This window comes from Megalobrama amblycephala, linkage group LG20 (assembly GCF_018812025.1).
Source record: "Megalobrama amblycephala isolate DHTTF-2021 linkage group LG20, ASM1881202v1, whole genome shotgun sequence".
In the NCBI taxonomy this organism is placed as follows: domain Eukaryota; kingdom Metazoa; phylum Chordata; class Actinopteri; order Cypriniformes; family Xenocyprididae; genus Megalobrama; species Megalobrama amblycephala.
Window position 1 is genome coordinate 21652913 of NC_063063.1, and position 27671 is coordinate 21680583.

The 27671-nt window shown below is 37.0% G+C and overlaps 1 protein-coding gene across 2 annotated transcripts in view; it reads right to left on the reverse strand.

The window, feature by feature from the left end:
* Nucleotides 1–11175: 11175 nt before the first annotated feature.
* Nucleotides 11176–27671, reverse strand: part of gfra1b (gdnf family receptor alpha 1b) — a 40280-nt gene continuing 23784 nt past the window's right edge. The window contains exons 4-9 of one of the 2 annotated variants that reach the window (XM_048170794.1): nucleotides 27281–27632; nucleotides 26932–27041; nucleotides 23503–23637; nucleotides 17574–17773; nucleotides 15033–15077; nucleotides 11176–12506 (exon numbers count right to left, since the gene is read on the reverse strand). In XM_048170794.1, coding sequence (XP_048026751.1) covers nucleotides 12366–12506; nucleotides 15033–15077; nucleotides 17574–17773; nucleotides 23503–23637; nucleotides 26932–27041; nucleotides 27281–27632 — 983 coding nt within the window. In that variant the 3' untranslated portion in view covers nucleotides 11176–12365. The remainder of the gene's footprint in view (nucleotides 12507–15032; nucleotides 15078–17573; nucleotides 17774–23502; nucleotides 23638–26931; nucleotides 27042–27280; nucleotides 27633–27671) is intronic. The other variant, XM_048170795.1, reaches the window with a different exon arrangement.

A 27671-nucleotide genomic window follows, 5' to 3' on the forward strand; every position in this document is an offset into this window, starting at 1 on the left:
GGTTTTCACAGTGCATTGTGGGACATTTTAGGGAGCGAACTTTTCAGTGCACTGGAAGGATTTTGCAATTGAGACAGTCACAGCTCTTAAAATGGCCGACATCCTAATCAGTACCCTGACTACTGAACTAGGAAGCTGATTGATACGCACCCAGAGTTTCCTCAGAAGTGAAATATGCTTGTGGTCAAATATGAAGACATGTGGATAATCAGTGTTTTCCTTGAATTTTTTTTTTCTCTCTCAGAGAAACCATCTTTCTTCTGAACAGGATGGCATATATGCTTTGCTCTTTGCAGTCTTTTGTTCCACATTATTTTCCTGTGGCTAGTTTCAAGGCCTTTTTATTTGAACTTTTGAAATAATCAGCAGACACAAACCCTTTATGAAACTGTATGTCTCAAATCCTGCTGACCCTGCAGAAGACATGAATACTCCCTCTGAATTGTCGCCCTATGGCATTATTTCCCTTCTGATGTCGGGTAATTTTTTCTGCTTGATTGCAAATTACACAGACAGAGCTCATCTGGTCACAAAGCTGATGCTTGTCTTTCTGTATTCAAGACCCCTTAAAAGAAAGAGGGGCACATGGCACTGAAGACTGTGCAGAAACCAGACATTATGCCTAATTGCCTTTGGTAATAACAAAGAGCCTCCTATCTTTGGCTTTCCCTCAGCTGTCCTGTGAGTCATGTCCCTGTCCCATCTCTGTGTCTCTCTGCCCACTTCCGTCTTCACTTTGCTTTCAAGCTATGAAATGGCCCATGAATAATCGTCATGTACAGCGTGAGTGCGTGCTGCATGGCATAGGTCTGTCCTTTCACCTTTCCACCCTCACATATGAAACTTTTAAAGAGTTGACCACAGTAACCGCAGACATTACACTATAATCCTCATTCCAGAGGTCAAAGTTCAGAGATTAAAAGTGACAAGCACATACATCTTAGGAAACAGCATGAAATCTATCTCTGTCTGTCTGTCTCTCTGTCTGGTAAGGGAAAATTAACATTAATCGACATTCAAATAAATATAAATGTAATCAGACAAAATATAATTTTCAATCTTGATACAGTAACTTAAATAATTTAAATAAAAATAAACACCCATATTAAAATTGAGTCCAATATTAATAAGTCAATACATTTTTATCATTGTTTTTGACTAAATAAATAAAACTAATTATTTTGTCTAAAATTAAAAACAAAACAAAACACAATCAGTTGTTTTAAATGCTACAAGTGAATTTAGGCATCACATCATTATAATGTACTGTACAGTAAAAATGGACATTCATTTTGATATTTGCTAAAGATTACATTTAACAGTGTTATTAAATGACTTTGTTTTTTAAGATTATCTGGTAACACTTTACAATAAGGTTCCATTTGTTAACATTAGTTAACTACATTAGTTAATGTGAACTAACCTTGTAAAGCATTTGGTAATCTTATTTAATGTTAATTTCAACATTTACTAATACAAAAAAAAGTTGTATCTGTTAATATTATGTAATGGAGCTGAGCTAACATGAACTAACAATAAACAGTTACCTAAAACTTTGACAACAATTAACAAATAATGTTACAAATGTATTGCTTATTGTTAATCTTAAAGGGTTAGTTCACCCAAAAATGAAAATTCTGTCATTTATTACTTACTTACCCTCATGCCGTTCCACACCCGTAAGACCTTCGTTAATCTTCAGAACACAAATTAAGATATTTTAGTTGAAATCCGATAGCTCCGTGAGGCCTTCATAGGGAGCAATGACACTTCCTCTTTCAAGATCCATAAAGGTACTAAAAACATATTTAAATCGGTTCATGTGAGTACAGTGGTTCAATATTAATATTATAAAGCGACGAGAATATTTTTGGAGCGCCAAAAAAACAAAATAACGACTTATTTAGTGATGGCCGATTTCAAAACACTGCTTCATGAAGCATCGGAGCACAAATGAATCAGTGTGTCGAATCATGATTCAGATCGCATATGAAACTGCCAACGGCTGAAATCACGTGACTTTGGCGCTCCGAACAGTGCATACACTGATTCACAATGCTCCGATGCTTCCTGAAGCATTGTTTTGAAATCGGCCATCACTAAATAAGTCGTTATTTAGTTTTTTTTGGCGCTCCAAAAATATTCTCGTCGCTTTATAATATTAATATTGAACCACTGTACTCACATGAATCGATTTAAAGTGTCCATTGCTCCCTATGGAGGCCTCACGAAGCTATCGGATTTCAACTAAAATATCTTAATTTGTGGTCTGAAGATTAACGAAGGTCTTACGGGTGTGGAACGGCATGAGGGTAAGTAATAAATGACAGAATTTTCATTTTTGGGTGAACTAACCCTTTAATGCATTAAAGGAACAATATGTAAGATTTTTGGAATAAAATATCCAAAAACCACTAGAACAATGTTATATATTTTGTTGACTTGTGTACTTACATTATCCCAGATGTTTCCAAGAATGTTTAAATCCAGAGAAATAAGTCATTTTAACCAGGACACGGACCGTGTCCATGCGTCGTCTATCAATGACATCATACCCGCGTTACCCTCGGTTTCCGGTTTTATTTTGTAGAAACCATGGAAACACCAAAGACGCTTTAATATATTATGTGTTTTATTAGAGTGAGCAACTGTTTGGATACATTCACTGACAGAAAATTAATAATGTTATATAGCTCAACACAGTAAGTCTTATTGTTTATATCTCGTTTTCTTGATGTACAACGAGTGCCATATTTTACTATGCCTAATATAGATCTAGCTTACTGCAGTGTGCAACAAGTGTCTCATAGTAGCTGCTGAGTAAATGCAGAATAGCACTATAACAACTTTCAACACAAATGTATACATGTATGTATAAAACAGCACTTCTTTACCCCACATACACTTGACCGGAAGAAGCGGAAGCAGCGACTGCAGCATAATAAAAGTTCCGCTGCACTCGTCTCTCATTGGCAATTGCTCCAGCGGCTTCATTTCTGCTCTGCTTCATACTACAGTAACGTTAATAATCTCATCCATGAACATGATTTCGGCCCGAGTCCCATCCCGATTCTATTCCATCGACTGTAGACGTCAAGACAACACCTCCCAGGCATCATCAAGGTACGCCTTCGTTTAGAGTAAGCCATCTTTAGCGGCGAAAATTTACAGTGTGCCTTTAACTAATGTTAAGTAATGGGACCTTATTTAAAAGTGTTACCGATGAATTTTAAGTGAGCATTGGTAATCTGAGGTAATCTAAAAAGAGCAAAATAAGGCAAATGAGCACAATTAAATATCCAATATCGGTCAATACCCAATAAATAAATAAAAAACAATCATATCATATAACCTATATGATATTGTGCATCCCTATTAAATATGGTGCTGCACATTTAGCTCCTGGTTAAGTTGGATTGTGGATGTTTACTGAATAAGATGCAGGTTTATGTGTTGAAACTGTTTAGTGAATTCACTCTTCAAACTCATGTATTCTAGCTGTAGTGTGAAGGTCTCACATCTTTTTGATGTTATCAATGAGTCAAATCACTAACCCACTATATTACCTGTGCCCTTCTGTAGCTTTGAAGGAAATCAATAACAAACAGCCCCTGAAACCCTGACATTTACCACAAATAAAATAAAAGTCCAGTCATAAGTTTAGAAGTGGCGCTTTTGTGCAATGGCATAAGAGTTATGAAATGATGATCTCAGAAAAAAAGAAGAAGAAGAAAAAAAAAAGAGCAACGTTGCCAGGCCCCAAGGTCAAGGGTGAGGTAATTAGATACAAGTTCCTCTCTGACAGCAGACAGTACACACTGATTACATTGTTCGGTATCTTCTGTGCCTCTCTTTTATTTGAGGAACACAATTATTTTACTCTTTCACTGAGGTTAGCGTGTGGCTGTGCTTGCTGTGTACAAAGGACGTATTCTGAGGTATTTTTTAATCAGTCTGGCTTTCTTTTTCCAAAATTATCTGAAACAGACCAGACACCCAGCTCATAAAATTCATTTATTTGATACCGTGTTATTTTCTTTTCATTCCTGCTTCACAGCTCATATTGTGCTTGATGCAAATCTGTGATGCTCCGCAATTACAATGGCACAATGTGATCCCTTTCTTTCGAACAGACTTCACAGCCATTGACGCTCCGCTTGAGCGATTATTAAATCTCGCCTCTGAGTGTTCCTTGTTTCTTACCATGCAAATTTCTTATACATTCCCTTTTTTTTTCAATGTGACACCGCTAATAAATCCTCAGCCAGTCTTTTGGACACATGTTCAATCATCATGTCTGAAGCGGTGTCTGGTGTTAAGAAACACCATGTCCTGGTACAGCACGTTGAGTGAGTGCCAGGTGAACTGGGTTGCGTCCTTGTGTGTTATTGTCCTGGGGAGAGTGGACTGATGTGATCTGACTGACAATCATGTCCCTATTATCGCTTAATCCTGCCTGCTAGGAGTGAAAGTTAATCCAGCCTGATAAGATGGCCAAGAACAGTCAGACTGAGGTAAAAGGTAACCGCACTGGTTTCTACACCTCTTCTATTAGTTAATATATTAGGTATCATGATCTTACAATGAACATTTGTACAGTATTTATGGTAACACTTTAGTTTAGGGTCCAATTCTCACTATTAGCTAGTTGCTTATTAGAATGCATATTACTGGGATGGATATTGGCTGCTTATTAGTACTTATAAAAAACATATTAATGCCTTATTCTGCATGACCATATTCTACATCCCTTAATCCTACCCAATACCTAAACTTAACATCTACCTTACTAACTATTAATAAGCAGTAATTAGGAGTTTATCGAGGCAAAAGTCGTAGTTAATAGTTAATAGTGAGAATTAGACCCTAAACTAAAATGTGACCGTATTTATTAATCTAGCTTAAAGGTGCTGGAAAGCTTTTCTAATATAAACCGGGTCCTAAAGGGCTTGCCCAGTCATAAACCTTCATTCCAGTGATGTTCTTTTCAGCTCTTTTGTATTGTCCCATCTCTCATTCTGCAGGTGTTTTTTCCAACATGTTCTCCAACCAATACGACCATATAGGTCGTTTGTCACTTCCCTGAAATACGACTCATAGGAGCGTTTGCTATAGTTGCGCCCCTATTGACAACAGGACACTTTCATTTTAATGCATTGTTCCCTTTTATCTGCGTCATATTTCAGGTTTTGCGTAGCTCAACTGGTAGATCATTGCAATAACAATATGCAATCATGTGATCATGTGATCATGTGATCGCGATCGTGGGTTCGATCCCAGGGAACACATGTGTTCATAAAGTGTAAATGCCTAAATGCACTATAAATCACTAAGGTTAGGTTTAGGGGTGGGGTGGGTGTAGTCATTAATAAAAATTAGTTTTGGTAAATGGAAATAGGAGAAATGGTGTAAAAAGTCCACACACTGCATTTAAATGAACATGCATTTTGATTGGTAATGACAGTCATACGTCATTGCATGACGACAGATGTAACACGACACGGTCATTATTTTTACGCCCACTAGAGGGCGTATGACTTCAAAATGTAAGGTCGTAATATGGTGCTTAAAAAACGACCTATAGGGTCGTTTTTTTTGGAGGACAGTCTGGTTTTTTCTTATTTTCAAATCTCCCTCCTGCTCGTTCTCTCTCCTCGACCATCATACGCCACCTAATGCTGATTGGTTACACGTTTGTTGTTGGTATCGGCCTGACTAACTTCCAAACAGTGTATTTGAAACACTGAGTCCACCTTTAATTCTAATTTTTACTACTGTTCATTAACGCTTTATTTCAACAGTCCACATTAGACATTCTACTAAGTAACTTTGCAGTTTTATGTCAACTACCAGTCATTAGAGCATTGGTCTCAAATTCAATTCCTGTAGGGCCACAGCTCTGCACAGTTTTGCTCCAAACCTAATCAAACACACCTGATCCAGCTAATCAAGGTCTTCGGGATTACTAGAAACTTCCAAGCAGGTGTGAGTTGGAGCTGGTTGGAGCTAAACTGTGCAGAGCTGTGGCCCTCCAGGAATTAAGTTTGAGACCACTGCATTAGATTATTAGTAAACTAACGATTCTAAGGGCCCATGCACTTTTGGGGCCCCCAGAGATTGGTTTTAGTATATTATTATTAATATATAGTATATATATATTTAGTATATTAATATATTAATATTAATATATTAATAATAGTACTAGTAGTAATGTAATAGAAATTATAAGTGTATAATATACCAAAGAATTACCAATAAAACAAAATTACAGCTTATTTCTGCGTTTTCCGGCAAAATGATTCCCCCATTCCCAACCCAACCACTGTGCACCGCGCACTAATGTGCCGTGACAGCTTGTCAGCTGTGCCGTGGAAAATGATCAAATTCCTAAAAAATAAATGCTACAAATACGAATCATTGCGCTGTCCGACAAAACCTTGTATCTCTATATTTCTTCATTGTATTATACAATTAATGCTATTGGTCATCCTTTATGTATGTGGGTTTTACAAATATTTAAAGGTGCTACAGAGGATGTTTTGTTTTATACGTTTTTTCAATATTACTTGAAACTGTCTTTACTAACTGATAAAAGACTATTTATTAGGTGCGCTGAAAGGAATAATATTAATATACATCATCTGTGCACGAGGTAGGGCCTTAAAAACATCAGACAATCGCTTACGCGATCATCATGTAAACGATTGGCCCTCTGGCTTGTTAATCACTGCCATGACGTTCCATGTGAGAGACGTGCGCGGCTGCGCGCTCCAGTAACTTTCCACACTCCACAGGCGCCGCATGCAGTGTTTTTGTCAGGAGACAGGAGTAACAACTGCAGATTATGACTTGCCTGCAGTGAGTCCGACATAATGAATCCACTAACAAGACATAGCGAATGCCGATGCTAAACACTCATGTTCCAATACTCGTACACAAGTTTTGGGAGGCGTTCCCTTGAAATGAGCTGTGAAGGAGGGGGGTTGTTCTTACGCATGCACTCATTTCAAAAACTCACTAACAGTCTTTGGTTTCTCAGTCGACGAAAAGATCCTCTGTAGCACCTTTAACCAGTAAAACACATTTAAAAGAGGTTGTGACTAAACCTCGTAACTCCATTGGCTCCTCAATCTGTCAGTCAAATCTCATATAACTCCGCCACGCCCACGCATAGTTTGGAGTCGGAGATGTCTGCTTCTTTGCAGCGCGAGGGTAAATAAAGAACTGATGTTCACGTAAGTAGCCTACACTGTTTTCTTTACTCAAGAAACACTATGTCCATTAAGGCTAATTATTTTTATTTTTTTTGTATGTTTTTGTCGTCTAGTTGAAGCATATTATTTTAAATGTCCTGTGCATAGCGCTTCATCATAGAGATTTTAATCATGAGATTTCAACCAGACTGAGTGCCACAATAAACTTTATATACTGTACGATGATGAAAACATAATGCAATGCACTTACTTCCTCAGATGCGACTGTTTCAGTGAGACAAAATATGTTGTCAAAAACCTTGTAACTCAATTTGAGCTTGATTTTCATAAAATGTTAATATTATATGACGTGCAAGTCTGCTATATAATAGCTATATAAAGCTTCAATACCAACTACGATGACAGTGTTTAATTAAATACGAGGTGTAAATTTAAAGCAACGATATGTAAATTTTTCGTTTTATCACTAACATCATTATTGTGTTCTTATTTGACTCAAGTTTAGCATTAAATGTGAATGCTACTTTTAATATAATAGTTTTATATGCCGTTTGAAGCAATGCATGTTTGTGCAGTTTTGTTATATTTTTATAGTGGAGTTGGGAAACACTGGAATAGAGTCACTGTGTGAGATCAGATGGTAAACTGTCAAATTAGAGATGTCTTCGAGTTCGACGAAGGTCGTCAAAAATGAAAAGAGAAGTTATGAGGGCAGAGAAATAGAGAGAGAGAAAGAGAGAGCTTCCTTGCTGTTATGTTATGCCTCTAGTTGTCTCTAGTGTCTAATTTATTATTAAAAGTCACTGTTGCAGTGTATTGCGTACTGCACTTTGTTCATGTTTAATATAGATAATGTATGTTTAACCATTGTTTAAGAATGTTGCATTTTCTATGTATATCTGATTACTGTACTGTATTTGTCTAAATACATTTACATTTTAATAATAATTCATCTGCTAGCTACAGCCATGGTATGTCTCTGACTAAATACTGATACCTAATGGTCAAAACCAATAGCAAAAGTAATAGGTCAGTATTAGTAAATGTAGACAAAGATTTTGGTTGGCATTATGTTTGGTGCGGTAGGGGGCCCAACTTCATTTTCTTTGATAGGGTCCAAAATTGCTAGCGGCGCCCCTGTAGGCAGGAATATAAAAACCTAATAGGCCAATGAAAACAGATGGGTTTTTAGAAGAGACTTAAAAATGGTTAGACTAGGGGCCATTCGGATCACCACTGGCAAGTCATTCCAGAGGCGAGGACCGATTACCGAAAAGGCACGGTCACCTCTACGCTTAAGTCTGGAGTGAGGGATTAAAAGAAGGTTCTGGTCACCAGATCTTAGGCTTCTCGAGGGGATGTAGTCATGCAGCAATTCAGATAGGTATCTGGGTGCTTGATTGTGTAATGATTTAAAAACAAACAATAAGATTTTAAAATGTATTCTAAATTGAACAGGCAACCAATGAAGGGCCTTTAGTGGCGTGATCCTTTTTTTTCTTTTTTAGAAGAAATCTAGAGGCAGCATTTTGGACCAGTTGAAGACAGGCGATTTGAGCTTTAGAAATGCCACAGTATAATGAGTTACAATAATGGAGACGTGACGTAATAAAAGCATGCACCGCCATCTCCAGAGTCTTATCAGTGAGGAAATGTTTAATTTTTGCAAGTATATGGAGCTGATGAAAACTGGACCCAATCACAGTGGAAATTTGTTTATCGAATTTTAATGAGTCATCTAAAATAACAACCAGATTACGTACCTGTGAAGACCTAAAAGCTGATAGGGATCCCAGGTCAAAATGAAATGCTTTCATATTTTCTGAAGGGCCAAAAACAATTACTTCAGTTTTATCCTCATTTAAGGATAAAATTTTTTGAGAAAACCAGGATTTAAGCTCCTCTAGACAGGATAAAAGAGCAGTCACAGCCAGTGGATCATCTGCTTTATTTTGATGGCCACCCAACAGATATTCTACTGTAACTTTGCAAGTACGCCAACTTATTCTGCTAATTCCAGTCTACTAATACTCTAATTGGAGTTAGTTGACATGTACTTGCAAATTAATGAAAGTTAGTTGACATAGCTGCAAAGTTACTTAGTATAATGTCTAAAGTGGACTATCGAAATAAAATGTAACCTCACTGTCAAACTGTGTTTGTTCCTAATAAATTAAAGTGCCCCTTAGCTATTTTAAAGATTCCTTATTTTGTTTTGGAGGTCTCCTATAATAGGTTTATGTGCAAGGTCAAAAACACTTTAATTTTCTCATAATATACTCTGCAGTATCTCTTCTTTTTTCCTCAGTGTCTCGATAAAGGATTCGTTCCAAACCCCTCCTTTCTGGGAGCATACTCTGCTTTGATTGGTCAGATGGCCCAGTCTGTTGTGACTGGTCTATATCTAACAGCATGCATCAGAAACGAAACGTCCATTACCATATCTGAATTTCCTCAGCACTTCTATACACAGTGATATGATGAGTATTGATGGCGTTGGTTTTACAGTATCAATTAGAGCCCGAATCCTCATCCATTGAAAAAGCACTTGTTTTCACAGAACAAAACAGTGTCTTCTCAACATATCAACAACAACAAACCAAAGACTTCCAGGTCTCAGCTACAACTACAGTGTTTGAGGGTGGGTCAAAATATATGTTGTTTGTGGGCAGCCAGCTGGTATTATGCAAATTTGTTACAAACCTACATAGATTTGTGCTAGAAGTAAGACTGCAGTTACTGATGAATTACTTGTTTCAGGCAGTTCATAATTGGTTCTTTCATTTAGGAGACAATAACTCCATTTGTTGTGCACTTTGATCTTTGAAAATTCAGAACTTTTGCATTCACAAACAGTATATATTACACACTTACACTGAAGTTAATATCTGAAAAAGCACAATAGGGGCACTTTAATTTGTTAACTTGCAGTATACAACTTGAATTGTGCAAAATGTGTTAGTATATATATAGAAATTAACATTATTAAATTGTTCATGTAAAAGTGTTACTTCTTACAGTTAATAATGTTAACATATATAAACTAGAAAATTGTACATTGATTCCAATAACCTGTGTTGCAGTTTTTGTCCATTTTTGCTAAGCTGCTAAGATGGTTAGAGACTTGAGTCATCAGTCAAACTGACAGCACTTCACTAAACCATGAGAGCTTTTTATGGCTTTCTGTTCAAGTGTCAAGTTTAATGTTGCAAAGTGTAAAACATATGTCTATTTTGGCCTGTGAAAGACACACTGGCAGTGAATCGGGCTAATCCATAGGAGGCGTAGACATTCAGTTTATGTTCTATTTTGGTAATGAGAATCCAAGAGTGTTTCGATTATAGTCTTTACACATTTACTGACACTGGCAGCATGTCTTGCTTAGTACTTAATGGCCCAATCTGCCAGAGAACTGTCTGATGTGCACTTCAGTGTTGATGAAGTCTCTTATGCCCACCAAGGCTGCATTTATTTGATTAAAAAGAGTGAAACATTATTACAATTAGAAATATAATTTTCTATTGTAATATATTTTAAAATATAAATTTATTCCTGTGATGGCAAAGCTGAATTTTCAGCCATTACTCCAGTCTTCAGTGTCACATGATCCTTCAGAAATCATTCTAATATGCTGATCTGGTGCTTGAAAACAGCTGTGCTGCTTACTATTTTTGTGGCATTTTTTTCAGGATACTTTAATACATAGAAATTTCTAAGGAACAGCATTAATATGAAATCTTTTGTAACATCATATATGAGTTTACTGTCACTTTTGATTAATTTAATGTACCCTTGCTGAATAAAAGTATTAATTTCTCTAAAACTTTTAAACAATTGTCATGTGTGTGTGTGTAAATGTGTGTAAATCATGGTTAATATTAAACCATATTTACACTATTGAAAACCTGTTCTCACCTAATTTAAAATGAAAAAAATTAAAAATAAGACAAGAGTTAAAAGGCCTTCTTTAGTTTGTTTAATGTAAGTTTCTCTTTGCTCTTGCATGTCTTACAGCCCTGATCTATATACGTTTATATATATTCTTTTTACAGCTAACCAGTACAACAACAATGCAGAAATGATACTTGGAGAGCACTTCTTTTAGATGAGCAAAAGAATCCGTTCTCACTGAATGTACATACAGCACATTTGACATATACTGGAGTGTGGTATCAACCCTCGTAGTTACTTCTGAATTTCATCACTAAAAATTAAGTCATATTTCACACAACAGAGGTGATACAATAGCTGAAAATGAAAACTTTGAGAAGCATAATATGGTAATTGTAAACAAAGATGGTATTTACACATAAATATCCAGGATAATGGCAAATCCCAAACGTTCCCAAAATAAGCAAATTGATGCTAAGCTTTCATCCTCACAGCGTGTTTCATTGGAGAGGAAGGGAACTAAAATAGATGTGACATTTACAAATTTAAAGAAGTCCAGAAACTCAAAAAAAAAAAAAAAAAAAACCTCAGCCTGTGTTTTGATGTGATAAAGTGATGTGTCTATCCTGATGTTTGTTTCCCATACCGTATCATCTAAGCTGGAGCACTGCAAAAAGTCACTGCCACTTTGAGGGAGAATGGAGTTTGTAGGTCCTAATAGGGGACAGGAGCAGCAGGTTTTGCTGATAAGCCTTCAAAAATACCGTGCACTGCTTGACACTGTTTGCGTATTAGTTGGAGTTTGCAGGCTTTCCTGTGGCATCAGCTCAGAGAAAATAAATCATCATCTGCAGCACCCTAGTATGCAGAAGCTGCATCAATCTTTCATTGTCAGAAGTGGTTCTAGCATCTCCATGCATCTTTATATTTTCAACCAGATCTTGCTGTGATGGTAGAAAAAATTGCAGCATAACACACCACGTATAAGAGTTTGGATGACGACTGTTTGCAGAAAGTTCTCGCAAAAGAAGTAATCCTAGATGACCTTCCATTGATGCGCAAATACAGTATGTCCATGTCTGTCCGATATCTCCGGTAAGTGAAAAGAAAAGCAGGTGGACCAAGAATAGTTTCATCACAGCGAAACACCACACTTGCGCACAGAACCACTTGTGGAAAAAAAACTCAAAATACAACATTTTTGTATGGTACAGAGGCGGCGGCAGCAGCAGCAGTCCAGCAGGTCTGATTGGTGAGCGGCTATAATGTCTGTAGGGCTGTGAGATGCCCAAGAATTGAGACCAGAGACAGCAAGAGCACAGTCCAGTCCATCAGGCAGACAGCACTAGTTGAGCTCCGAGAGATTGCATTAAAGCTACTGGGGTCATTCAGCTGCGGATCCTGTGGAGAAAGTCATGTTTTCATATTGTTAGCCATTCTGTTCTTGTTGAGGCAATGCAATTTTATGGTTGTTTGTTCTTATAGTTGTTTTTGCCTAAATATTAGCCTTGAAGCTATTTTTTTTTTCTTTCATTTGCAGGTTTTTTCATAGTGTGGATAGAATGTAAGCCCATTTCTATGGAGCACCTGAAGGGACATGGTGGTGGGAAAAAAAACTGGGATGGGAGGAAAAAATATTGTTCAAAGCTTTTGTGTTCTCTCGCAAAACTTTTGCATTCACCCGAGAAACTTTGCGTTCCCTCGCAAAACTTTGCATTCCCTCGCAAAGATATTTGCATTCTCTTGCAAAGATATTTGAGTTCTCTGGCAAACTTTTGCATTCTCTTGCAAAGATATTTGAGTTCTCTGGCAAACTTTTACGCTCTCTCGCAAAGATATTTGTGTTCTCTCGCAAAGATATTTGCGTTCTCTGGCAAACTTTTGCGTTCTCTCGCAAAGATATTTGAGCTCTCTGGCAAACTTTTGCGTTCTCTCGCAAAGATATTTGAGCTCTCTGGCAAACTTTTGCGTTCTCTCGCAAAGATATTTGAGCTCTCTGGCAAACTTTTGCGTTCTCTCACAAAGATATTTGTGTTCTCTCGCAAAGATATTTGCGTTCTCTGGCAAACTTTTGCGTTCTCTCGCAAAGATATTTGAGCTCTCTGGCAAACTTTTGCGTTCTCTCGCAAAGATATTTGAGCTCTCTGGCAAACTTTTGCGTTCTCTCACAAAGATATTTGTGTTCTCTCGCAAAGATATTTGCGTTCTCTGGCAAACTTTTGCGTTCTCTCGCAAAGATATTTGAGCTCTCTGGCAAACTTTTGCGTTCTCTCACAAAGATATTTGTGTTCTCTCGCAAAGATATTTGCGTTCTCTGGCAAACTTTTGCGTTCTCTCGCAAAGATATTTGAGCTCTCTGGCAAACTTTTGCGTTCTCTCGCAAAGATATTTGAGCTCTCTGGCAAACTTTTGCGTTCTCTCACAAAGATATTTGTGTTCTCTCGCAAAGATATTTGCGTTCTCTGGCAAACTTTTGCGTTCTCTCGCAAAGATATTTGAGCTCTCTGGCAAACTTTTGCGTTCTCTCACAAAGATATTTGTGTTCTCTCGCAAAGATATTTGCGTTCTCTGGCAAACTTTTGCGTTCTCTCGCAAAGATATTTGAGCTCTCTGGCAAACTTTTGCGTTCTCTCGCAAAGATATTTGAGCTCTCTGGCAAACTATTGCGTTCTCTCGCAAAGATATTTGAGCTCTCTGGCAAACTATTGCATTCTCTCGCAAAGATATTTGAGCTCTTTGGCAAACTTTTGCGTTCTCTCGCAAAGATATTTGAGCTCTCTGGCAAACTTTTGCGTTCTCTCGCAAAGATATTTGCATTCTCTGGCAAACTTTTGCATTCTCTGGCAAACTTTTGCGTTCTCTTGCAAAGATATTTGCGTTCTCTTGCAAAGATATTTGCGTTCTTTCACGCAAACGTATTTGTGTTCTCTCACAAAGATATTTGGTGTTCTCTTGCAAATATATTTGCATGCGCTCACAAACTTTTTCATTCTCTCGCAAAACCTGAAACCTTCACTTACATCAAAACTTGAACTAAGTACTGAACATATTTCTTTTTTACTTAAGTCCAAGTTCAAAATAAAACTCTATGAACCACTCCATTGTTAATGTACGGAGCTCTTCCCTCCTGCCAGAGGGAAATTAAACAGAAAGTGTTTGTCTGAACTCCCAACAGGTTTTGTGAGGGAACGCAAAACTCTTTGCGAGGGAACTCAAAGTTTCTCGGGGGAAGGCAAAAGTTTTGCGAGAGAGCGCAAAAGCTTTGAAAAATATTTTTTCCTCCCATGTCCCTTTAGGGGCTCTGTACATTTCCACTTCAGGGTAAAAAATAAAAAGAGATTTGTGACCTTTTTATTTCTTATAATTGCAACTTTATATCTCACAATTGTGAGTTTGTCTAATAATTATGATTTTAAATCTCACAATTGAGACTTTATTTGCGACTATTGCGACTGCATGTAGCAGTTGTATGTACGAAGTCGCAGTTGCAAAAATACACAATTAAAATATATAAAATTGTCTCATAATTGCAACTTCATATCTTGTAATTCTAACTCTATTTCTCGTAATTGTGACTACATATCTTACAATGTAAACTTTATTTCTTATTTTCAACTTTACCTCATAATTACCTGTTTTATTCTTTATTCTGATGTGGAAACAGACTTTCATATCATGGCATACTTCTATGGAATGGAATCAAAAGGTCTGTTCACACAAGGGATGTGTTGCATTCAAAAACAGCTTGAAATGTATTACAAACAGTGCTCAAGGACACACACACACACACACAAAAACTCATTGCAATGGTCAGCGACATCCACTTAGTGCATGATTACATAGACAAAAATGTACAGAATGCATCTTGTGTGAAAAGCCCTTAACTCATTGGAAAATCCCAGTTGAGTAGAAATGTACAGTTCTTACCACACAAAGAACATCCAGTGTAACATTACTTTTCAGTTTCTGAGCCTAAAAAGAAAGAGAGAAAGAGGCCAGCTGAAATATGGGCTGAAAGTCAATTACTTGCAAGAAGCTCTTCAAGGTTCTGTGTTATAAACCATTTCTCACACTGAAGTATTTCCATCCAGCAACCCTTTAAACTAAGTCCAGTGCGATCTAAGTCAAGCACAGCTTCAATAAAGCACTGTAATTCACCTCTGCAAACAGAGGTCATACGGTATTGGCCTCAAAGAGAGGTCTTTCTGCGTGAGATGTAATGTTATGATAATGAGCCTTACAGCCCACACACATACACCACCCGTATACAGCGCTGTAGCCAAAGAGCACTCTCTAAGTTGCTGCTCCTTTTAAATCAATGTGCTGTGTGTGTGTTTCATTGTGTGCAGGAGGGCAGTGTGTTTGCATTAATATGTGACACACCAATACATTTTAATACCCAGTTACATGAGACTCAGCTCTGCTATCCAGTATCCCACATGCACACACACAAGTTGGTTCGTTGGAACGATAAAATGATTCTCCAGAGAATCTGGAATATAATAAAGGTGCCGCACAATGGAGAGAGAATGGAGCTAATTCTTTCGAAAAGCATTGTGGGATAGAATGATTAATAGCCTTCCTGGAAGTCTATCTGACAAAAGAAATTCTGTCTACTAATAAATCATGATATTGTTATTACTCCAATATGATGAATTGTTGTGCGCTATCTGTGGGAGTGTATCTGGTATTCTTTATTTGGAGCTGCAGATTTAGAAAAAATAAAAAATAATTTTCCAAGTTAAATGTAAGTTAAGCTTTATCAACAGCATCTGTAGCATGCTGTCAATTTTCAAAGAAATGAACTGAAAAAAGTGCTTCCTTTTTTGACAAAGCATTTACATGAACACTTCTGTTTGATAAGATGAAAAAAAATGTACTTTTTAGGCAGAACAATATTTTAGGTAGATCTATTATTATTATTATTATCATTTTGGTGTTGATTTGGTGTTCTCTCTCTCTCTCTCTCTCTCTTTTTTTATTTTTTTTCATTATTATTTATTTATTTGAATTTTTTAAACCAAGTACAGTAGTGTCGTCAAAAGTACTGACTTTGATACCAAGTCGATACTGAAATTTTAAAAATGTGATGCTTTGAGCACTGTTGAGCGGATTTGTAAACATCTCTGATTGGCCATTGTGTTCACACACTCAATATATATGTCTGTAATTGGCTACAATGATCAACACACGGGAGCGTTTGAAAGCAGGCGTCTATCAGCGGACCGTTCGCATAACCTGATTTTGCTGGGTTCAACATGTTCCGGGGTCAACATTTTTGTTGATCCTGGAACAACATTCAAATTAACAGATTTCAGTTACAAGTTTACAGATTATGTCAAGTTTAGGCTTAAAATCATGAATTGATGCTTCTACATCAGTGTTATTCATCTATCTTTTCCCTCTGATTTTTGGGATAACTTTTGGGTAGGGTTAGGTTTAGGGGTAGGAATAGGGTTAAGATAAAATTTTCAGACTGGAATGTTGTTCCAGGATCAACAAAATATGTTGACCCAGGAACACATCTAACTCAGCAATATCAGGACGTGCAGACCGTTCCACTGATAGACGCCTGCATTCAAACGCTTTCAAATTCAAACGCTCCCATGCGTTGATTATTGTAGCCAATTACAGACATATATGTTGAGTGCGTGAACACAATGGCCAATCAGAGGTGTTTGCAAATCCCCTCAACAGCGCTCAATGCAAATTGTAAGTAATCGCTTTCCTTTTTTTTTAACAAGAGTTGAGTCACAATTGTTTCCTTAGACAGCTTAAGATCTACCATAAAGTATATTTAACCTGAAATATTCCTCTGAAGATCTGTATCTGTTTTTATGCCAGTCATTTTAGAGACTGCGTATGTGCCAAACTTAAAGTTAGATACGTAGATGATTGGTGAAGATATGTTTCCCTCAGAGAGATTGTAATGGGTGGGTATATCCTGCTTAAGGGTATTCCTCATGTTAATGTGCCAGCCAATTAGCTCTGACATGACAGCTCTGGCAGTTTGATGTATCTCATTTCTAGCCAGAGGCCCTGTGTATGTGTTATCACTGCAACAGCCCACACACATCAATCAAAAGTAAACCTTCATCTCACTTTGAGGCTCGAAAAAAATGAAAGTCATCGTATGCCAAGCAAAGCCTGAAAGCATCCAAACAAGCTGCCAGCTGTTTATAAAGTTGATGTAGGCTGTGCATCTTTAACCATCTGAGTGGGCCAGAGGCAACATGTGTGTCTGACTGACAGCTGTCATTCACCATCAGAGATGTTTTAAAAGGTGACTAGAATAAAACAAAGAGAGATTGGGTGTCCAGGAGACATTTTACACTGCCTTTTCACTGCACTTTTCTAATCAGCTTTATTTCTGATGACCTTCAGAAACTAGGATGTACATTTCACTGAATTTCCTTCAGTTTGTCTTTTACTGTTAATATACTGTAACATGCTGATTGCTTTCAGTACCTGCAAACTTCCACAGAAGCTGTATAGATGGTCTGCATTACTGTCCAGGTCATTGGTGAGTGCTGGGTCTTCCAGTGTGTTGGATGTCCTGTCCCGTCCTCTCTGTGGAGTGTAAGGGTCAGGTGGAGTGGACATGATGGGTGGCTGGGGTTGCCACACACCAACATCTGTGCCATTACCAAACGCCTGGATGGCATTGCCTGTGTAATGCAGAAATTAAGGAAAAACTGTTTTAAATCATGGTAGGACAAAATTCAGTATATATGTATTGGCTTCTTTTCAAATAATGAGTTGGAATTTGAATTGAATTGGCCACACCACTACAGGAATATTAGGAAGAGGAAATTTAACAGTTGCGTAATTGTTAAAGGTGCCCTAGATTCAAAAATGTAATTTATCTAGGCGTAGTTAAATAACAAGAGTTCAGTACATGGAAATGACATACAGTGAGTCTCAAACTCCATTGTTTCCTCCTTATATAAATCTCATTTGTTTAAAAGACCTCCGAAGAACAGGCGAATCTCAACATAACACCGACTGTTACGTAACAGTCGGGGTGTACGCCCCCAATATTTGCATATGCCAGCCCATGTTCCCAACATTATGAAAGGCATTAGACAAGGGCAGAATGTCTGGATCTGTGCAGAGCTGAATCAACAGACTAGGTAAGCAAGCAAGGACAATAGCGAAAAATGGCAGATGGAGCAATAATAACTGACATGATTCATGATTTCATGATATTTTTAGTGATATTTGTAAATTGTCTTTCTAAATGTTTCGTTAGCATGTTGCTAATGTTCTGTTAAATGTGGTTAAAGTTACCATAGTTTCTTACTGTATTCACGGAGACAAGAGCCGTCGCTATTTTCATTTTTAAACACTTGCAGTCTGTATAATGCATAAACACAACTTCATTCTTTATAAATCTCTCCAATAGTGTAGCATTAGCCGTTAGCCACGGAGCATAGCCTCAAACTCATTCAGAATCAATGTAAACATCAAATTAAACACTGTACTTACGCGATTAGACATGCTGCATTACGAACACTTTGTAAAGATCCATTTTGAGGGTTATATTAGCTGTTTGAACTTTTTTTATGTTGTTTAAGGCAAGCGCAAGCTCCGTGGGCGTGGAGCACCAGATTTAAAGGGCCACACACCCTGAATCGGCTCATTTCTAATTATGCCGTTTCTAATAGGCAGTTAAAAACATTAATTAAAAAAAATCTATGGGGTATTTTGAGCTGACACTTCACAGACACATTCAGGGGACACCTTAGACTTATATTACATATTTAAAAAAAAAAAAAGTTCTAGGGCACCTTTAATGCAATGTTATGCAACAACCATAAATAATTGTATCATCAATTTTGACTAATTGTGCCTATTTATTCCCTGATATATAAAAATATTTTTTTTTTCCTCAAAACTAAATTCATAATTTTATTATAAAACAACACAGATCGGATTAGTTTTTAAATTTTGCCACATTCTTTTGAGGTCAAAACTAGTTTGAAACTAGTTGAAAAACTAGTTGAAGATTTGATATTTCATTACATTCTGCTTTTTTAAATTGAAATTTATATATATATATATATATATATATATATATATAAACATTTTTTTTTTAAATTTAATTTGTAATTTCTTTTCCTAGGTAACATAAATTTATTTTTGACAGTTTTAGTAATTTTAATACTTCAACTTAAGCTTATTTTATTTCACGTTTTTCATATAATATTATTATTTATCATATCTCAGCTTTAATAGTTTTAATTACAACCCGAATTCCGAAAAAATTGGGACGTTTTTTTAAATTTGAATAAAATGAAAACTAAAAGACTTTCAAATCAGATGAGCCAGTATTTTATTCACAATAGAACATAGATAACATAACAAATGTTTAAACGGAGAAATTTTACACTTATATCCACTAAATGAGCTCATTTCAAATTTGATACCTGCTACAGATCTCAAAAAAGTTGGCACGGGGCAACAAATGGCTGAAAAAGCAAGACATTTTGAAAAGGTTCAGCTGGGAGAACATCTAGCAACTAATTAAGTTAATTGATATCCGGTCTGTAACGTGATTAGCTATAAAAGGGATGTCTTAGAGAGGCAGAGTCTCTCAGAAGTAAAGATGAGCATAGGCTCTTCAATCTGTGAAAGGGTGCGTAAAACGATTGTGGAAAACAATGTTCCTCAACGTCAAATTGCAAAGGCTTTGCAAATCTCATCATCTACAGTGCATAACATTATCAAAAGATTCAGAGAAACTGGAGAAATCTCTGTGCGTAAGGGACAAGGCCGAAGAACTTTATTGGATGCCCGTGGTCTTCGGGCCCTCAGACGACACTGCATCACTCATCGGCATGACTGTGTCAATGACATTACTAAATTGGCCCAGGAATACTTACAGAAACCACTGTTGGTAAACACAATCCGCCGTTCCATCTGCAGATGCCAACTAATGTGAACATGGTCCAGAAGCACCGTTGTGTCCTTTGGGCCAAGGCTCATTGAAAATGGACTGTTTCAAAGTGGAAAAGTGTTCTATGGTCAGACAAGTCCAAATTTGACATTCTTTTTTCAGAATTCACGGACGCTGTGTCCTCTGGGCTAAAGAGGAGGGAGACCTTCCAGCGTGTTAACAACATTCAGTTCAAAAGCCAGCATCTCTGATGGTATGGGGGTGCAAAAGTGCATACGGTATGGGCAGCTTGCATGTTTTGGAAGGCACTATGAATGCTAAAAAGGTATATAAAGGTTTCCAGACAACGTCTATTTCAGGGAAGGCCTTGTGTATTTCAGCAAGACAATGCAAAACCGCATACTGCAGCTGTTACAAAAGTATGACTTCTGAATTGACCTGCCTGCAGTCCAGATCTTTCACCTATAGAGAACATTTGGCGCATCATTAAACGAAAAATACATCAAATACGACCATGAACTCTTCAGCAGCTGAAAACCTATATCAGGTAAGAATAGGACCAAATTCCAACACCAAAACTCATAACCTCGATGCCCAGACATCTTCAAACTCTTTTGAAAAGAAGAGGAGATGTTACACCATAGTAAACATGCCCCCATCCCAACTATTTTGAGACCTGTAGCAGGCATCAAATTTGAAATGAGCTAATTTTGCGCCTAAAATTGTAAAAAAAATTCAGTTTAAACAATTGTTATCTTATCTATCTTCTATTGTGAATAAAACATTGGCTCATGTGATTTGAAAGTCATTTAGTTTTCATTTTATTCAAATTTAAATAACGTCCCAACTTTTCCGGAATTCAGGTTGTAATACCAACAGTTCTGTAACTGAATTTTCAATAGTCATTCTAAAATTAACTCTGCTTAAATTTCACTTGACATGCTGCCATCAACTATTTTGATAAAAAAGCTTCTTCTTTTTTTTTCATTTCTTAACACTATAGCAGATGAATTCTGATAAAGAGGCACTTAGCCTTTGTGTTTAAGTGCAGTAAGACCTCCACTTACTCAGAAGTTTCTGGGACCTTTCTGGTGATAAAATGAGGGAAGCCATTATGACTCAACTGTCTTTTAAAAATGACTGTATTCTCAAGAGCACTTTTGACTTCAGAGTATGTTATTTACCTCACGCCACAGCAGGCTAAAGGGCAAGTGGGAGATTATTGATGAGTACTCAGGTAAAGAATAAGCTGCATGTGTATTAAGTACCATCTATTACCAGAGAAGAGGGCAGGCTGGCCTTATTATTGAGTGAGTGTTGAGATTCTCTTAAGGCCAGGCTTGCAAGCTGATTCTGTTTCTTAAGGGTTAAAGACTCATAAAGCCTGATTCTCCATTACTGTTATTGCTCCTTAAAGGGATAGTTCACCCCAAAAATTAGAATTCTGTTATCATTTACTCATCCTAAAGTAGTTCCAAACCTGTATGAATTTCATTCTTCTGCTGAACACAAAAGAATATATTTTGAAGAATATGGGAAACCAAACAGTTGATTGACCTCACTTACTTCCATAGTATGGAGAAAAAAATACTATGGAAATAATTCATTAAAAGTAAAATGGGTCCCATCCAATGTTTGCTTCCCAACATTCTTCAAAATATCTTCTTTTGTGTAGAAGAGAGAAATTCATACAGGTTTGGAACAACTTGAATTTTAATTTTGGAGTGAACTGTCCCTTTAAGATTGCATTGCTCTCATAAGAATGGATGTGTATTCCAAGCATAATTGTAGATAGATTATATAGAATTAAAAGCTTAAAGGACAGATTTTTGAGGGGTTGTCAGATTGTACAATAGGACCCTGGGGAGATCTTGGGTAAGAGCCAAGGCAGATGTGTGACATCAACTGTACATTATACATTTTAGCACACTTTCATCTGTCTGAGCAAAGGAGGGAGTATATAGAACATTCATTCCTCAGGAGCGAATCTGAGGTAATTTTGATTGTGCGATCGTAACATGATAGGAGGATCTTTATATTGCATCATATTGCATCATACAAGCGTATTCAACAATGATATTGATCTGACTGTAATGACCCTGTTGTATGAGAAAGGAACTGAGCTGGACGATGATAAAATTTTAGCAGAACTGCTTTATTGATGAAAATAACTAATTTAATAATTGATGATCTTTACAACAGAACTGAATCAACGCTGAACTGATTTCAGCTGAACAAAAGCCGAAATGCATCATTTTCCTATAATCACTGTAAAGCTGCTTTGAAACAATCTGTATTGTATAAAGTGCTATATAAATAAAGTTGACTTGACTTGACTGTTCTTTCTCTCACTCTTACTGGTTCATTATTAGATGGCTGTCATATGTGTGGCCAGATTCAGAGCCTAAAGTGGCAAGTAAATGACTATTGGTTTAATTAAGTCTGATTTATTAGAAAAGGTTTTCATCTTGTAATCTAATATGAAGATAGATGCTTTTTTGCATTGATTTATTTTTAAAGGGATACTTCACCCAAAAAGGAAAATTCTGTCATAATTTACTCTCATGTTGATCCAACTTTTTTCTTCTGTGGAACACACACACACAAAGTTTGGACCCCATTGACTTTCATTGTATGGGGGAAAAATACTTTTTCCACAGAACAAAAATGCAGATTTTGAATGACATGAGTATGAATAAATGACAACAGAATTTTCATTTTTGGGTGAACTATCCCTTTAAGAAAAGTAGGTCTGGAATTGTAAATGCATTCTAATAAACCTGACGCTATCTATAATGTCTAGAAATGGGCCTTCTCTCATATACAAATAATGGCATATATTCATTACAAACTAGAAAGAACTAAGAAAACATTTTGCTAATATATACTGTCTCTGATGTTTGATCTCACTGACGTCTTGTTAGACAGACAGTCTTTTCTCTTTCCCTCCATCTCTCTCATTATACATAAACACAAAAGCACACATTGATGAGGACGTGTCAGATATGACGTGTGGATGTGGCGTTACCTGTGTCGGTACTGCTATATCATCCGGGCTGTCATCCTAAAGGCCATTGTCTCATGTAGACAAATCCTCCTTCTCATCCGCTTTCTGTCTATCTCCCTGCATCCAGTTCATCTAAATGGATGTTTTTGAATAAGTCCCTGACAAAATAATGCATGCTTTTGGTAGTCTTCCAGGCCCATGGACACCTGAGTAATGCTTTATTGCCTTTTTATGTCAATCCCCCATCTCAGCCACCCCATTTAAGAGGGATTTCTCTGTCTCTCGGCCGTCAGACTGCCCTGAACCGCACGGCAACACAAATCGCAGAGATCAGATTTACTGGTGCAGACTGTGAATGATCATGAAGATGCAACGGAGCAGAATTCAACTTTAGAGTCGGTCTTGATGGGCAAATTCTGTCAGTCAGCGCATAATGGCATGTAACCAATGATATAGAGTAGCAGCAGCAGCTGTGAATGAAGTCTACTCACGGAGACAACGGTTGTTGGTGAAAAGCTCGGTAAACTTGTCACACTCTGCTTTTCCGTTTCCGCTGTTGCTACAGTCACACCAAGGTGACACGCTGATGCCAGGGGCACGGAGGTAGTTAGGGGTCATCACCGTACCTGTCACATATACCAAGGATCAAAATGCAAAGGTCATTTATGTTGAAAACAAAGATGTTTAATAGGTCACAGATTCATGTACTTTCAAAAGTGAAATATACAGTGGCCTCAAACATTTGGACACTTACTGGTATATGAAAGTCATTTCATTAGATACAAAATACACTACCCGGCCAAAAAAGTCACTGTTTGGATTTTAATGTGCAAATTCTTAAGAATCTATGAATGGATCATTATTACAGTGATTATTGTTTCTAGCATTTTATATGTTTGGCAACAGTTCTTCTAACCCTTAAAGATGGAGTGTGTAGCTTTTCATTTCTTAAACAACCATGTAGGAAGACACATCATGGCCATATTCCAGGACGACAATGTCAAGATTCAGTAGAGTTAAAATTGTGAAAGAATTGTCAGGAGGGAGCATGAAGAATCATTTTCACACGTGAATTGACCTCTGAGTCCAGACCTTAAATCCATTGAAAGTCTTTGGGATGTGCTGGAGGAGACTTTACAGAGTGCTCATCTCTTGCATTGTCAATACAAGATCTTGACCAAAAGTTGATGGACCTCTTGATGGAAATAACATCACAACATTTATTTCCATCGAGAGGTGCATCAGTTTATGGTCAAGATCTTGTATTGACAATGCAAGAGGTGAGCACTCTGTAAAGTCTCCTCCAGCACATCCCAAAAACTTAGACTGAGGTTAAGGTCAGTGCCAATTCATGTGTGAAAATGATTCTTCATGCTCCCTCCCAACCATTCTTTCACAATTTTAACCCTGGTGAATCTTGACAATGTCATCCTGGAATATGGCCATGATGTGTCTTCCTACATGGTTGTTTAAGAAATGAAAAGCTACACACGCCATCTTTAAGGGTTAGAAGAACTGTTGCCAAACATATAACATGCTAGAAACATGCCTACAGATCCAGTTCTGGCTGCATCTATAATTCAGATTTTTAATCCCCGTATCCGCTTACATATATTTATATATAATCTATTTTTAATCTCTATAATTAAAATGTATAATTCAGATTTTGATCTCCATATCCATTTAAATATATTATATATATCTTCCAAGGGGTTTTTTCCCTCCTAGGACTTTTTTCCCAGTGTTAGCACGCTGGGTTTTTCTCCTAGGGGGTTTTTTCCACCCCTGGGAGTCAGCCGACATTGGCTTAATGTAGCACCATCTTGTATATGTTACATATTACCACGCTTGTTTGTACAGCTCATTTTTAACCACTTCCCTTTTTTCTGTGCTTCTAATATGTAAAGCTGCTTTGAAACAATTACCAATTGTAAAAGCGCTATATAAATAAATTTGACTTGACTTGACTTGACTTGACTAGAAACAATAATCACTGTAATAATGATCCATTCATAGATTCTTAAGTATTTGCGCATTAAAATCCAAACAGTGACTTTTTTTTTGGCCGGGCAGTGTATTAAACCAATTGGTATCTTCAACAATTAGCATCTATTCATCAAAGAATCCTGAAAGAATTTTTTTTTTATCATAGTCAGTTTCAACAAAAAATATTAAGCAGTACAACTATTGTCAACATTGATTATAATAAGAAATGTTTCTTTAGCACCAAATCAGCATATTAAAAGGATTTCTGAAGGATCATGTGACATCATGTGAATGATGAAATTCAGCTTTGTGACTTACCTGGTGGAATTTAAAGCTGCATTATGGAAGGTTTTTGGTTAAAAATGAACAAAAATCACTTTAAAACGTATTCAATTACTATTCAAAAACTTAATATTTTACAATATTACTGTTTTTACTTTATTTTTGATCAAATAAATGCAGCGTTGGTGAGCATCATCGATTTCTTTCAAAAAACTTACCAACTTTTGAAAAGTAGTGTATAGCTTTTATCATAAAAAAAAAAAAAAAAAAAAATGAACAAACTTTGGTAACACTTTAGTATGGGGAACAATTCTCACTTATAACTAGTTGCAAGTTATTAGCTTGCATATTGGCTGTTTATTAGTACTTATAAAGCACATATTAATGCATTATTCTGCATGACCATATTCTACATCCCTTAATCCTACCCAATACCTAAACTTAAATGCTACAACAACTACCTTACTAACTATTAATAAGCAGTAAATTAAGAGTTTATTGAGGCAAAAGTCGTAGTTAATATAAGGTATGCATTGACATTATTACATTATTTGCTAACTGCATTCTTTAAATTGTATCGTTGACATGCATTTTCTGTAAAGCTGCTTTGAAATTATATGTATCGTGAAAAGCGCTATACAAATAAATTTGAATTGAATTCACATCACTTTCCTGCCGGAAACACACCTCCTCAGCCAGACTGAATGGCAAAAGATCCTGCTGCGTGATTGGATTTAATAGGGGAAACTGCAAAAATGCGAGTAAAACACTAATAAAAAATAAAAAAACACAATTAATCTAAAGGTTGGACTCGATAATGTTCCTTACAACTTACCAAAGATCCAGAAATCTATGGGTATTGACATGCAGCCAGGAATCATGCTTCCTGACATTTATCATCATGATTATGACATTTCGACGCCAGGGAAATACATAAAGCAAATTTACCTGTGAATGCTTTATAAAAACTATATAGGTAGGACTAAATCTGGGTAGTCACTTATATCAGTGTTATATATATCGTCCAGCCCTAAAACTTGTATCATTTTTGTCAGTGTTTATTTAAAAAAACACCCAATTATGCAGAATATAAGATGGTAAATATTTAATTGATGAGTTGTCAATAGAATATATAACAATACAATATAAAGGGTATGATTTTACCCCAAAATTCAACATATTGACACAAAATGATAACTGCGAATCCGCATTTCGATGCCTGGAGTCCTGTCATTTTTGTGAATTGCAGCAATCCATTGCTTCTGTAGCTTTCAGCAGTCTGTAAAAACATACCTCAGATTTCTTGTCAAATCCATTTATACAGTCAATCGCGTTTTGGATGTGTTTTGTGTGTTTTTCACAGCATTCACACTGAAAATCAATTCTGCCACTCAGTCTTTTTGCCACTCAGCGAGCGTAACGGCATTCACTCCAGCAGACGGTGACGTCACGTGCATACCCTCTATAAAGTATATGTGTTCCCCATACTATTGCACTCTAAGGTACTGTAATTTTAAAAAATACTATGGTAATCCAAAAAATGGTATAAAGTACTCTAGTATTACCATAGGATACCATTACTGCACCATAATACTGTAATACCACAATATTTTTTTGTAAGGGATATGACACAGTAAATTTTCTTAACTCACCAATGAGACCTGAATATGCCAGCAGACAGTCTGCATAGTTTTCCTTCAGACACCCTGAAATCGAGCGCGCCTCGGGTTGACAGTTTGTGAGGAAGTCAGCTAAACGAGATCTGAAAAAAATTATGCAGGAATGAACAAGAATCCACAGAGTTGGTCTCCTCATTAAACAAACTCAGCACACAAGTGACAGTCTGGCAGTCTTATTACTATTGTCATCTCTTCTCAGACACCATCTACCCCACAGAAACTTCTTCTATGGATAAATAATTAACTCGCTGAAAAGTACAGTGAACATTCGAGCACTTTCCTCCCTACTCTGACATGTAAAACAAGCTGTCTTTCATCCTACCTGCAGATGTAGTTGGTCTTGCAGGAGGCTTGCAAGGAGAGACAGTTGGGTTTTTCCTTGTCCTCGTAGGAGCAGGCTGGCACGATGGTCTGACGTCTGCGCTCGGAGCAAGCCGAGTGATCCCCGGAGGGGCAGGAGCAGAAAAGCATGCCGTAACTGTGCTTCGGTGGCACCTTGTCGAAGAACTGCCGCAGGGCCTTGTGACACTTGCGCTTGTTACACACCTCAGTGGTTGAGACTCGACTGGTGCAGGGGCTGATGTAGAAGGAGCGGTATTTCTTACATGTGTCATTCAGGTTGCAGGCCTTGGCGGCATTCAGGCAGTTGTTGTCCTTCGTAAAGGCCGCCTCACCTATGCAGGCAGAGATTTAGAGGGAGAGTTATGAACACT